Source organism: Nelumbo nucifera, chromosome 1, assembly GCF_055504915.1.
Source record: "Nelumbo nucifera cultivar China Antique chromosome 1, China Antique-T2T, whole genome shotgun sequence".
In the NCBI taxonomy this organism is placed as follows: Eukaryota; Viridiplantae; Streptophyta; class Magnoliopsida; order Proteales; family Nelumbonaceae; genus Nelumbo; species Nelumbo nucifera.
The window spans coordinates 127173905-127188916 of NC_142649.1; the positions used below are offsets into that span (position 1 = coordinate 127173905).

Sequence of the window (15012 nt, forward strand, 5' to 3'; positions counted from 1 at the left end):
TGATTCCAACCTACATGGCACATCCCTCATTATCTGTTCGCACCACTTAGCGCCCCTGAAACATGTGTGGAAACGGCACCCACGTGGCAACGATAAACCCGGTTCTTTCTGCTTTGTGGGAAACCGGATAAGGGCCACGATGACACCAGGCGGGCATACTCTGTAAGCAAGAGACGAATAAGCCCTCTCATCTCCAAACATGTCATGCACATCTTAACAGAACCTCGGAAGTCTATAAGGTTGAGGGGATCACCCTCAGAAGGTATGCTCACTCTTTTTCATAGTAGATCTCTCTGCTTTGATTTCTTGCCTACGCATTTTCATCCACTTTGTTAGCTCGGTACTATTTGGATGATGGAGTCTCCTTCTTGAATCATCCCTTCAGGCTTCTTGCAGATTCAACCTAGTGATCTTTGATCTGTCATTGTCAGCAGGTATTTAATGCAGATTGACCCCATCAATTGACGTTTGACGTTGTTTGTGAGAAAACTGAACACAAAGGTGGTTCCTACTCTTTTATTTTCCACTCTTTGCAATGTCTTCACCCAAGAACAAGGAGGATACATAAGTTGGTGGATCTTCCTTTAGGGGGGCAACTCCAGAGTGTCAAACCCTCTTCAACACCAAGGAGGGTTTTGGCTGCCGCCATGTGGCAACTCATGATTGGAGGGTCATTTTACCCCTCATCAGTATTGATCAACTTAAAATGAAACAACAATGCAACGCAACACCTCCTTAATTAACAAGGGACAACTTGCAAGATACGGAAATATTTTTCCATAGATAGATATTCTCAATGTGCATCTAGATGCTATATGCACAAAGTTTTTGCTTATAAGCATGCATAATGCATAGAAAGCCAAGAAATCATCATTGCACATTGAACTGAACAGCAAGTATCAATGGCCTGCCCTTTTTAAGACAACGGCCACGTTTTGCAATTCCGTAATTTAATTCTAAGTTTTGTGTATGTTTTATATTGTTATTTAGAGCGTTGACACCGAAAAAACAGTATATTCATTAAACTTTCAAAATGAGGTTTTATATAAAAATTACTTTTCACAAAAGTCAAAGCATCAAATATTTGCCTAAAAGGGCTTAAATCAATACGTTAAACCAAATGAGAACATATTGGAACAAACGAATCTGGTCGCGACATGGTTTATTGGACAAACAGCTCTGATAACAAACACGAACACCATAATCAGAGACCCTTAATTTCTTCAATTCTCCTTGCCACCGGTAGTAATTAAGTGTGAGATGGAAACTACATGTCAAGCAAAGAAATCTGGGAGTATGGAGTCCGGTCCATTGACTAGTGTTTTTATTTGTTACATGTCAACCCTTGGGCTAATGTTTGATTTCAAGGAAAATGCAGTGAAAGGTCTTGAATTGGTTTCTTTATATTTCCCTTCCTTTTCCTACATTTTCCTTCAACCAAACATAACCTTAAAGTAAATACATCGAATGCTGAGGCAGAGAGAATCTCTCTTACCACATACCCACCATTGATGACTGCTTATGACGTGCTCTTTGACTGCTCCGTACATTACCATAGGTTGTTTACTTTGGGCACACGTCCCCATTTTCATAATCCCACGTCTATCGCTTCCTCTCTCTCTCTCTCTCTACTGCCCAAGGATGAAGGGCTGGGCATGCCATCATCCTTAATCAAAATTGGGATGTGCTCAAATCATACCTATAACCTATTAGTAATTAGAAACGACAGTCGTTGTTTCTCTTTCTCTCTCTCTCTCTGGGCTGTGGCTGGCTATTCTTTTTGAAGGATTCCGTAGCCTGTACGATCATACTGCCGTTGCCTCTATTTTTTTTTCAGTTTCACAACTCTAGTTTTTCTATTTTGCTCTGGTTTAGTGTTTGCAGTTTAAACCAACTTGAAACCTCCAGACTCCAGTCATCAATTTGATGATCACAAATTAGCCACGTTGCAAAACAGTAGACAGCAAAAAAAAACATAACATCACACCCATCCGAGTATCCGACCCACACCCACCTCTCTTCTGACTCTGACGGGTTATTTTCATTGAGAAACGCTCCCCTAAAGCCATTTAAACTTGCTGATGATTCATTAAGAAGAAGATGAGAGAAAAAATAAAAAGGGAAAAAAAGCCATAAAGTGGGGTGAACTGGAGGCTGGAGGAGAGGGACTACCGGACACATGTTGGCCTGTTGGTAGCCCGGGGCACACCTGCTTCATTTCATCATATGAGACTTGAAACAAAACAAAATCACACCCGCTTGATGCTTCATTTCAAGTGCGACAGCCAAAGCCGTTGGATGTGAAGATCAGACTTGAGACGGTTTTAAACCTACACCCACTGAGCAGATGAACACCCTCAATTCCCTGTTCAGCTGTTCTCTCTCTCTCAGAGGCATCACCGCATCAGCCCACTAAAGCACATATTGTTCAGAGAAGAACAAAAAGACAGAAATCAGGCACTCAGTCTCAGTCTTCAATGACCAAGTGAGCAGTACTCTCTACCCTCAAATGTGGCAATGAATGCTCACAACTACCTCTAACAAGAAAAGCCGGCCTTATTTAACAACACGTACCCGCCCACCCAGCACCCCCTCTTCTCCCCACCTGTCGCTTGTCGGAGATCTCTGCTACAGTTAATACTTCACATTACACCCAGCTGTTTTCTAACCAAAAATACCCCTCCCATGTTCCAAGAATTACTTTTGGTTTTCAATTTGTTCAAATATCTACTTTGAAATGGCAGAGAATTTGGAGAAAATTAATCAAAATGGTCTGGAAGAAGATTTGGTAGACAAGAAAAAATTGAGACTTTTATTCATGAAATTGTAGAGTAGAAGCAACAACATCAATAGCATTATCAGGATCGTCCTCTCTCTAACCCAATAATACCCACCAGACCAGACATCCAATCTCTCTCCCATGGTTTCAAATATTTGGTATATATCTTATATATACATGTTCACAATATTTTCTACCAACCAACCTCTCTCTCTCTCTCTCTCTGAAATTCAACTAAAGAGCCAGCTCTAATTGTACATCTTTCTCAGCTTCTTCTCATGGTGAGGAAGATGAGGATACAAGAATGAGGCTGGCCTAAACAGGGGGGGAAATTAAAAATAAAAGAGGATGATGGATGGAAGATTAAATAAACAGAGAGAGCAATGAAAATGGAAAGAATAAATAGAAACAACAAAAGAGAACTACGCTACCTCTCTCTGGGTTCTTTGGGTCTTTGGCTCTACGAAATTATTATGTAACTGGTTTTGTCGAAGTAAACTGGTAACATCCTCGTATGAATTGGCAAGGATAAAAGGGCATAGGGGGAGATCCCATTGGGTTGGGAATTGTGGGCTGCAAGAGGGGGAAATGACAATAGGAGAATGTGCTTGCTCTAGAGACTGTAATGCCTCACCGAGTACTCCAAAACTTGATGGCTTGGGCAGATCATCTCCTTCACTCTGCTACCATTCTTGTAAATTTTGAAGGTAGGGACAATCCTCACACTTTCAGCCTTTGCTACTGCTGGACTTTCGTTCACATCCACCTTCATTCAAACACCATTCAACGAGCATTAAAAGAACAGTACTTGCTTTAAATGTGAATATCATGTTAAGATATAAAAATGGTCAGAAGAAAACCTGGGGGACTCACAGTTTAGTTCATTTAGGCCTACCTTCAAAAAATTCATGGATGGATACTGATGGCATAGAGTGTCAAAAAATGGGGAAATCTGCTCGCACTGCTGGTTCGATGGTGCCTTGAAGTGGACTACTGAAACACCTGGCATGTCAACTTTCATGTTTAGATTCACAATGACAAGTATCTAGAAAACAAGAGACGAGCAAAAATAGACAGTGCGAGAAGTAACAAACGCAGAAAAGAGTGACTGATCACCAGGTGAAGATATTGCTGCTCTAAACTGATCAAGACCTGAGACTTCCTCCACCTCACCACCAAATTTCATATTATAAACTTCCTCCCCTCGAGATTTCTTCAGTGCAACTTGGGCATGAAATAAAGCCTCTGCAACTTCATTATCACCTGGAAGTTCCTTTATCAATACTTCATAATCTCTTACAGATTCAGCCCATCGTTCAAGCTGCATTCCCCTCCCAAAAATCAATATTCAACCTCAATGAGCTTTTGAAATCAAAACACTGTGATAACAAATTAAAGAAGAGAAAGGGTTAGAAAAAATCTAATCACCTTTCCATTTGAGGCCGCCCGTCGAAGAAGGGCCTTGGTGTAATTTGGTTGGATCTTAAGAGCATGGGTACAATCCTCAACAGATCGCTCCCACTGTCCAAGCTTAGACCAACAAGCTGCTCTATTGCAATAGAGAACCGAGTTGGAAGGATCAAACTTGAGGCCCTCCCCATAAGCTGAACATGCTTCAGCAAACTTTCCAGAATTGAAGAGTTCGTTGCCACGGGCACGGGCCCTTGCTACCAATCTCACATTGCTGAGCATCATTGAAATTTCAATGTTGCGGGGATCGAGATGACCGGCTTTCTCAGCAGCTGCAACTGCATTCTCAAACCTGCAAGACATCCATCATCCATTCTCACTCACACCAAGACCCTGTAGCTATATCTCTCGTTGAACTGTATATTTCTGAGCTCACCTTCCCAATGCCATTTCAACCTGCGCTCTAACGAAGAAGACATAAGATTCTGCAAGCATCCCACAGAATTTGGTCTGTGAGCATGAGGGTGTAGACCATTCGAATTTGGGAATGCGCGATAGTCCAGAGTCTGCATCCTCAAGCTGGTGGAGCTTCAAAAGGACCTCTGCTCTACATGCAAAGAGCTGTAAATTCCATTTCAACCAATTCAGGCCATTTAAAATTTCTTATCTATAACAACGGCTTTGACAAAAAACAAATGCTGCTTAGGTTTTACCTGAGGAGAAGAATCTGCTCCAGCAGCAATGGCGGCATCACCTTCCCTCAATGCACTTTTCCAATCGCCAACCTTCCGGGCATCAGCACATTTATTCAGATGCCTCTCTACAGCCTGCAATTTCTGCAACTCAACAGGATCTGGTTGCTGTCCAGGAAAACATAGATGTTTCCGGGCATTTTCAACCTGGCCTAACCTGTATAAAAATCATGTTAAGAAATCATCACCTGACTTTGATTGTAAAATGGCATAAATGAAGCAGAAAATACAATGGAAGCCTCTTGAACATAGATCAGAAGAACCAGCAAAAGTTAAAAAAAGAAAAAAAGAAAAAAAGAAATCTAGTAAATGACTCTAAGTGCCAAAAGAGAAACCGTGAATTTAAATTAATCCAGCAGTCACTGAAAAAATTTAGAGGACCCGTGATTCTAAAAACCATTAAAAGGAAGTAAAATGCATTAAGAGAAAACGAAAGAAAAAAAGAAAAACCTGCTCAGACAACAATTATCCATTAAACTATATTTGTGGAAAGGCAAAGAGAACTCATACTATCAATAAAAAAGTCCCATGAAGCTTTCGGTACTCTATGAAAGAAAAAGGAGAAGTAAAGAAGAAACAAACTTTGATCACTAACAGAAGGGAGAAACAGTAGACACGAGAGACAAAACCAGAACAAACAAAAAAAGCAATCAAGCAAGGAGAGAGATCATACACAGAGAGTAGATCTGAGCAGGCAAAAACTACCATCATCCACACCAAAACCAATAACAAACATAACATACGCATAATGCAGATCACAACTACACAAAGAACTCAAGCTCGTCTAGGCAAAAGAACACCGACAGCTTGCACGGTTATATTCATCGATGAAAAGCAACGAAACAAAATGAAATAAACATGTAAAAAAATAACAAATATTAACAAAAAGGGAAAAGAGCAATGCAGATAAATTTCCTCTTCTCACTCACCTCAAATGCAGAGACGCCAATCGCTGATGCGCTCTCCAATACCCAGGATCCAACCTCACTGCTTCCTCACATTCCCTTACGGCCTCGCCCAACCTACCAAGCCCTGCCAATGCCGCTGCCCGGTTGCTCCGACATGCCGCATTGTCTGGCGACATGGCAATGGCTCGATCATACAAACAAAGCGCTTCTGCAAAGTTTCTTCTTCTGTACTGCTCATTGCCGGCCCTCTTGATCTCCTCTGGATCTGAGCTCGCCATCGCCCGTTTCACCATCATTGATTCCCCGGCGAATTGTATATTCCCAGTCACATTCCCTCCAGTCGTTTCCCCTCCACTGCCGGAGCCCAATTTCCCTCCACCAACGCCCCGCATTATACTCCCGTGCCCATAATTCCCCGTCCCAGACCCCAAAACGTCACTGCGAGTAGAACTCCGACAAGCCATGCCCGTCTTCAGAATCCTGCCGGAGGGGCAAATGTTCCCACTAGGAAGAACATTCATAACCGGCGAATTAACCGAACTGCCACCACTGCTACTGGTGACGCTTCCACCTGAGTATATTAATGGGGCACCGCCGGAATTCGATCTCCTGTGACCCGGTTTGGAATTACGAGCCGCGGCAGCGGATCGGACACTCTCGGAGGCAGTCGGACTACTCTCGCTCGAGCCAGAAAGCTCACCGGAATGATTGTTCCCACCTCCATCGGACCTCTTCACAACTGGGTTGTTCCCGGTCTTTCCAGAAACAGAGCCAGAGGAACTAGAGCTGCTGCTTGTAGTGGTAATCCCACTGGCAGCGGGTCCACCACCAACACCACCACCTGGACCACGAGTCCTCAAGGGCGAGACCGGCGAACCCAGATCGAGTTCCTTGAAATCCGGCTTGTTATGCTCGAAGTTCAAAGCGCCGCGAAACCGATCGGACAGAGAATCATACCCTATTTCGGGTATGGGCTTCCCTGGATGCGACATTTCTCGTGGAATACGAATAACCAAAAAAGATTCAATTTTTCTGTCTGGGCTTTTCCTACTCTCTCTAACCTTCCCTCTCAAACAATGTCTGTTAGCTCCTCCAACTACATGACCACCAGCAACACATTAAGAAATGAAACCAAACTGGCGTTGAAGATGACATGTAGGCCAATTGAAAGAAAGAAAGAAAGAGATGGGGATCTCGTGATTTAAAAGGAGGAAGCAAGGAATGAATGTGGGTGCTAGAAAGTATAGAGAGAGAGATAGATAGACTGAAAGATTGATAGTTCGGGGAGAGAGAGAGAGGGGCTAGGTGTTTTGGAAGGATTAAGAGAAGAAAAGAGAGAAAAGAGAGAAAGAAAGAAGAGAAGAGAAGAGAAGAGAAGAGACTTTTATTTCCTTTGCTTCTCTTTTCTTTCTTTCTCTTCACCTGCTGCTTCACGAGACACCTCTCCGTTCTTTTTTTTTTGGTACTTTGGTGCCATGCACCATTGATAATTTCCCCTTGACCCCCTTTTTCCCAAACTGCTGGTTGCAGGATTCGATTCCGCGTACAAACCAGTTAACACACCAACGAGCCCTCTCCGTTCTCTCTCTTCCCTCTACTACCACTACTCCCTCTGACTTCTCTCCTCTCTCTTTCTTTATTATTTTTCTTTTCTCATCTTTCCTTTCGTTATCACTCTCTCTCCAAACCCGATTCCCTTTATTTGTTGTATTTTCTGTTCTCTTCTAATTTCCCCTAATTTACCAATTTCTAATTTCATCGCTTATTTTTCAGGAACACAGAGAGAGAGAGAGAGAGAGAGAGAGCGTGCATACGTTAAGCATCGTCCACCTCGGGGCTGATGTTAGACTACACCCAAACTATTATTAGTCTTTCTGTGTTCACAGTTCACATTCCCAAGTCCCAAATTAATTAAATTCATTCTTCTCTCACTCAGTCACCCCCACTCTCTGGCGTAGCCTTAGGCCAAAACCCGAAATCACGGCCTTTGGATGTATTTTGGGGTCCACTTAAACGTCACTCCATCCAAATCAAAGTGGGCCCACATCAATACATCGAGGGCTGTGAATCACGGCTTTAAGCTACGGCGATGGCGTAGCAGATATTTCTCGATTCTTCCTGCTATATATCGTAGATTCCGTACTCTCGAAATTTTTTCCTCCTACGCAAGCCAGAAGCCAACGCAAGATTTTAAAGACCGTACAGTAAATTTACGTAATTAACATTGAACTTTATTCTTCTTTTTACACATATACCCTCGCCTTCTTCCTGAAACTACGAAAAGCCACGTTCTTATCTCGATTGTTTCGAGAAATTTATGAAAAGTGTCAGTATGCTTAGTAAGATCATTAAAAGTGGGGAAACCGGAAAATGGAAAAAAATAATAATAATAATAATAATAATATTCGTTGGTAACCCGGAGGGCATTAAAGCAGTTTGGACGGAGAAGTAGGGGTATTTTTGGAAAGAGAGTCTCGCTCTCGACAGGAGGCAGCTGGCCATGTGCAGGGTGCCGTGACAGCTGGCCCATTCGGGGTAACTCTAAGCGTTCCAGCGGCCTCCAGCTAAGCATGTAACGGAGTAATTAACGGTTTCCGTCTTAAACGATCGAATATTCCGCGTATGAAAGAATATTCCGTCCCCTTAAGCTGAATAGGATTGACAGGATGTTGACTCTTGACCGCAGAGGAAGAGGAAGAGTCATATCCACAGTCCCGCAAAGGCGAGAAATGATTGATAGCCGGGCAGAAGATCCATTATTATTTCCCTACACCTCACACCCTGGTTGGTCCCCGACCCGGCTCATCTAGAGTGGACCGTTATTGGACCCAAATTGAACTAAAAGCAAACAGGCAGTACATAATCACCAAGCTATGACTTATGATAATGGTGTTCTTTAAGAATTAAGGTCAAAACATCGCAACATACATATATCGTAACGTATAATATGAATCTGGATTTCTCTCTGACATGGAATCCTTCTCACACCCACCTCATACCGGAAACATCTACAATATAAGTACATGTTTCAGTAATTCTCTTAACATACATATATGCAAATTAGTACACCTAAAAAGTATTTGAACCATGTTTAGGATAATGCCAATTATTTGGTAATTATATATATAAATGCACCAAGCGGAGTAATTGGTGCAATTAATGTAGTAATTAGAACAAAATATATGATATTATTATGTTAATTTGTTTTAGCAATTTGGTTGAAAGTATAAATCACATACCCAATTTAAAAAATTTACACTCGGCCCATCAAATTCTAAGTATGGTATGATAATGAAAATTACTTTGTGGTAGCCAAGCCAAAGGCTATTTAGTAGTAACTAGAGTTTAATTTGTGTTAGTGGCATGTGGCCTTAGGGTAGGGGTATGGAGCCATGTTATAAGATTTTCAATAAATACCGCATATGTAAGCTGACAAAGGGAAGGCTGAGGCTGAGCATAGAGACATGAATATAATTCTGTGTTCTGAACAGTTGAATATGTACACAATAAAGTCTATTCACCATAATTGGGCAAGGGGTATGATGTATATTCCTTGCAGCGGGGTAAATATAAAACCTTGAATCATATAAAGTATAAATAAGTTTGTACTTGCAACAGAGTCAGAAACCACAATTTCAGAATTTGGAGGGAGGGAGGCGGGGGCTGCAAGGAGATATACATTGAAACTTCCTGAGATGATCATAACCATCCAACCTGTGAGATGGAGAAGTGTTGAGAATCCAAAGCTTTCTGGTCTTCATCAATTGGATAAGTTCCGACTATGTAGAGGCAAATGGAGGACCCGTCGGTGTGCTTTTGCAGAGGATAGTTGGACACAAATCGACAGGATTAGTAATGAGGTCAGGTTTGGGTCGAGTGTGTTTATTACGGGGTTTGAGCGGCAGCGGCCAGCACCCAGCTTAGCTTTGGTTGTGGGTTGTTGCCTTGTGGGTACGTACGTAGCGGCGACACGCTCTCTCGCTCTCTCGCTCAAGCCTCGCGCTAGCTGGTCCATGCATGGCCCCAACCCCAAGTACAACTGTGGAGAAGTAGGGCCTGCTGCCAGTGCCCAGTGCCATGGATCAGTTACTGCTCAAACGGGGACCCAATTTCCTTTTTTTTCTTTTCTTTTTGCAGAAATACCTGGCGCTCCACTGTTTTTATTCCTCTTCTTGTTGCCAAATTATCAAGCAAGGTTATCGAAACCAGCCTGGACAAACGGAGAAGGGATGGTTGTGGCCTGGCTAGCAGCAAGTGGATCAACTGGGGTTCCCAATTATTTATCCATGTAACCAACCCTGTCCCTCTGTATTTGTTCATGTGCAGTACTAATTATGTTTTTCTTTTATAGTTACGATAATTTTTTTTTTTGGTAGCTACACTTCAAGCTATTTTTATCGTAACAACTTATTCATAACAAGAGGGAATGGTGAAACAGGATGATGATGTATTTATGCAGTCTTGTCAAACCGTGTTGATTCAGACGGTCGGACCTTTCATTCAGCCCGGTAACTATTCAGGCAGTCGGTTCCGTTTCACCCTTAAACTGATCCTTGGCCAAAAACCATTGATTTGGTCAGCATGCAATCCATTAACTCTGATGGTCGATTCGTTCAATGGTTTTGGCCGTTTTCCTATTTTAATTATTTTTTATTTTTTTTTAAGTTGAAACATGCCATTCATTCGAACCGAACGGTCAAACCATCAATAAAAACCGGTGGTCAGAATAGCTCTGATTCCTGATTGATTTTAAAACCTTGAATTTATGTGTTGTTAAATTTCCTAGAGTGTATTTAACAACTTTCTACTTGTGGCAAAGCTTGCTGGCAAGCGTGAGATTGGGGTTCAGGGTTTTAAGTCTGAGAGAGCACCCACTTGAAAGCCAATGCAAGGTTTTAAAAACTGACCTAGAAATGGAACTATTCTAGCTACCGGTTTTTGGGTCAATGGTTTAACTGTCCAAGTCGAACGGTTTCGGACGATTTGCATTAGGGCAAATAGTTATATACTTATATGAGAAAGGAAAACTTGAGAAAAGAAGAGATTGTTGCCGGTTGAGAAAGAAGAAAAGAAGGAAAGAAAGAAAGGAAGGAGAAAGGAAAAAGGAAAATGAGAGAAAGGAAAAGAAGGAAGGAAAGAGGGAAGGAGGAGGAGGGAAGAAGAAGGAAGAGGAGGAGAATGATTTAACGCTCACCAGCGACGATAATGGCAACAGCGACAGTGAGGCGACGGTAACAGACACAAATGACAGATCTAATATCTGAGATTTGAGTTCATGTCTTTGGCTTAGACTCTTAGTTTCTCCCCTCTCTGCAATTTTCTTAAACCGTGAACCGCTGTTCAAGTCAAATGAGTCAACGGTTCGACCACCCGGGTCAGAGGTTTTTTGACGAAGTCAATAGTTTTTTACCCAAGAACGAGTTAGGGGTGAAACAAAATCGGTTGCTTGGACGATTTTTGAGCCGAACAGTCCAACCATTCGGGTCAACAACGGTTCAAAAACATTGAGTCAAGGGTTCACATCAAGGTTTTTAAATCATAGTTGACCTAAACCGTTTAGCAAGAAAGTTGGTCAGGGTATCAGTTCCATTTCACCCTGAACTGCCAGGGGGAGGCAAAGGGGGCCATGGCCCCCATATGCCTTGAAAATCCCCACAATACCCACTTAAACTTTCACCTATATTTTGGTCTCCATATCCATGTTTACTAATTTTTGCCCCCCCCCCCCCCACAAAAAAAAAAAAAAAAATCTATGTTTACTAGTCTTTGCCCCCCTTAAATAGAAAATCTGCCCTTGTGAACCACTATTTTTCTCAAAAACCGTTGTTTGGCCAACAACCTGCTTAACCCAGGTGGTTGATCCATCAACCCATTCAAACCAAATGATTGAACTGCTAACTCGGAACACCAGTGGCCAAAGTGGTTCCAATTCCAAGTTGATTTTTAAAAATAGGTTAAGGCCATCTAATCTACCCCTCCTAAGACCCGGTTGGTTGAGACCAACATTGGATAATGACCTTCTTTCTACTAGTAAGTGTGCATATACTTTGCATGTGGAAATTCTAGATGATGATAATGATAGTAATAATATATCCAAAATTCTCTATAAACTTTATGTATTTTTTTATTTTTATATATATATATATTTTTATTATTAATCAAATGAAGATTGCAAAATCCAAATCTAATTATATAAACACCTCATCCAAATATGTGATAACCGGATTGAGCTATAGAGTTTCAAGTATCATTGATAGGTTTACCTACTTTGCTAGACTCTTTTTTTTTGTAATATTTTATGTTTTTGGTGTATATTTTTTTGTTCATTTAAGAAAAAAAACGTAAGATTTAAATAGAAGGAATTGAATAAGGTGAAAAGTAGTATTTCAATTTACAATTAAATATGGGCTAAATTCAAAAATGAGTATTTTAGTCAAAAGAAACTTTCAAGATCTTACTCATATTTTTAACAATAGTATAAATATAGAATTATAGATGTGTTCAATTTTTTATAATTTCTTTTTTGCATTTTTGTGTGTAAAAATAATTTTGATATGTCACACTTAATTTTTGTTTAATATGATAAATATATGATATTATACATGTGCATGAATGCGTTTTTTTGCAAAATTTATGTATTTTTTATTTTTTTATTTTTATATTTTATTAAATTTTATTATTTATTTGTGACATTAAAGGTTAACACATTTAATTCAAAAGTTGAACTATTTATTATTAATTTTTATATTTCATTTTTGGTTAGTTCTAAATTATGTATTTCATTTTCATTATCAATAAAAATAATTCTTGTTTATTACACTTATGTTTTAATTTTAATAATAAAAATATCATAAATGTGTATAATTTTTTCTACATTTTTGTAATTTTCTATATTTATTTATATTTAAAAAATTTTATTACCTAATTATGACCTCATAGGTTGATCACTTTGATTCGGATGGATGGTTGAATTGCTTAACCACCACTTAAATAAAGAATGGTTTTGTTTTTGAGTTAGTTTTAAAATATATGGGTTTATATTGTTAAAAATATTGACATAGATCTAATTAGTAGCATTTATTAGTGAAAATAACTTAGGTATAGGATTTAATAAGAGAAAATGAGATTTAGTACCTTAAATATGACTTATAAGAGGGGGATTAAATGAGGTGAAAAGTAATAATTAAAGTTACTTTTCTACCCTTTTTCAAACAAAGAAATAGTGGATAATTTTAATCCAAAAAGATTTCATAATATATATATATATATCAAACAATTGACTGCACTAGTGAGAAAGAGAATTAGTAACTTGTTACAAGTAGAGGGCAAAAGGGAAATGGATCATTGAACGGTATCTTTGAAATTTCAGATAAATTTTGATTATTTCACAAACAATGACTGCAGAAGTGAGAAAGAGCGACTCGGTGCAAATAAAAGGTTTTAAAAGAGAAATGATTCTATTTTAAGCTGTATATTGAGTGGTAATTTGACCTTTTAAACAAATTCTAATTATTATTATTTTTTGTAAGGATATTTCAATTTATTTTGAATTTGAAATTTTGATTAAAGCATTTGATAAGAGAACTGCAGTAAGTTTATGTTTATATGAATATATTAATTTAATGAATCCTATTAGTTTGAAATTAGGAGGGAATTAAACGAAAGTTCTTAATAAAACTTTAATTTTTAGTTAGGCTATGGGTGTAATCTTTTTCCTAATTAACCCCTTTCAAAAACTTTGCATTCAACTCTTAATTTGTTTTAATGTAAATGGCAAGGAAAACATAACTCCATTGTAAAAGGGGCAAAATATAGCTTAAATATCTCTGCCTGAAAATTTCTCCACCCATTTTACATTAAACAAAGTAACAAACAGTCATTCAAAATTGTGTTGATAGTGTCTTGTTAGTGGCAAGTCTAGATTCATTTAAATTATGTACCTTTTTGTTAGGGCTGTAAATAAGTTGGATCAGATTCAATTCCAATCCAAATCATACATATCTGATACTATAAGAATCAAATTCGGATACCTCCCTTGATCCTAGCAAATTAGATCGGATTGGAAAAGTTGATCCATTTAGTTGATTGATCAAATTTAGATATACCCTAATCCGATTCATTAGTTATAAAATATTATATATTATTTATTATTTATATCATTATATATATTATAATATGTTATTTATATTTATATCATAATTTTTTATTACAATTCTAATCAAATCGGATATCTAATGAGATATTCAAGTTTGAATTTGAATCATACTCTTGAAAATCCAATATATTCTTATCAGATTCAGATCAATCGGATTTCTTATTGAATTGGATTGGATATACCCTTTATTGAATCCGATCTGATCCATTTGCAACCTTACTTTTTATGTTCAAATTACCCAAAAAAAATCTGCCTAATGGGATTTGATCCCAAGTCTTGGCTCAAGATAATAGATTTTTCTCGCCAACTATTGTTAGAAAGTTTACTAGAGCAACATTCCAATAGGATAAACTAATAGGCTAGCTTCTTCAACATATAGCTCATAAATTAGGTTTTCATGCATGTTTCCTCAATTCTATATGCAATGGAATATTTTTGTTCTTTTGTCAGAAAGAAAAAAGGTAAAACCAAATAGTCTATATAATAGAGTGCATACATATAAATAAGGTTTCACCACCACAATATATAAATTTTAATGTTATTATAACAGTAAATAAGCGATTCAATATAAATTTTCTATAGTATATGTTGTAAATGATAAAAAACCGAAAAACCGACAAATCAAATTAATGGTTAATTGAATTGGTCAACCGATTTATCAATCAGCTTCGATTCAATTTCAGTTACCAGTTAACCTCGATTTAATTTTAAATGATTCGATTAACAGAACCGTGAGCACCCTTACAAGCCCCCAAATAATGGAGGTATTTAAGCAACTTTGACCAAGTCAATATGTTCAAGTTGGGCATCTCAAGAACTGTTGTGGTCTGAATGCCCTGAATATCCCAATTCCATCCAAGTCTGACAATATTGGCACCAAACCACAGAAAAAAAAAACTTAATTCCTGCACATTTTTTACTGTAACATTTTGAAAACCATGCTAGTGACCAAACTGGAATGGGGTCCCATTCTAATTGTTGCTGGCTCATCCTGGATAATATTCAACC

General features: G+C 38.8%; 1 protein-coding gene across 1 annotated transcript; it reads right to left on the bottom strand.

The window, feature by feature from the left end:
- Positions 1 to 2784: 2784 nt before the first annotated feature.
- Positions 2785 to 7522, bottom strand: LOC104613111 (TPR repeat-containing thioredoxin TTL1-like). The gene is made up of 7 exons (XM_010280810.3): positions 5871 to 7522; positions 4903 to 5098; positions 4626 to 4810; positions 4208 to 4541; positions 3896 to 4100; positions 3675 to 3781; positions 2785 to 3545 (listed from the first exon to the last, which is right to left on the bottom strand). The coding sequence occupies exons 1-7, from the start codon at positions 6839 to 6841 to the stop codon at positions 3393 to 3395; spliced, it is 2151 nt and encodes a 716-aa protein (XP_010279112.1). The 5' UTR covers positions 6842 to 7522; the 3' UTR covers positions 2785 to 3392.
- Between the last annotated feature and the right edge of the window lie 7490 nt (positions 7523 to 15012).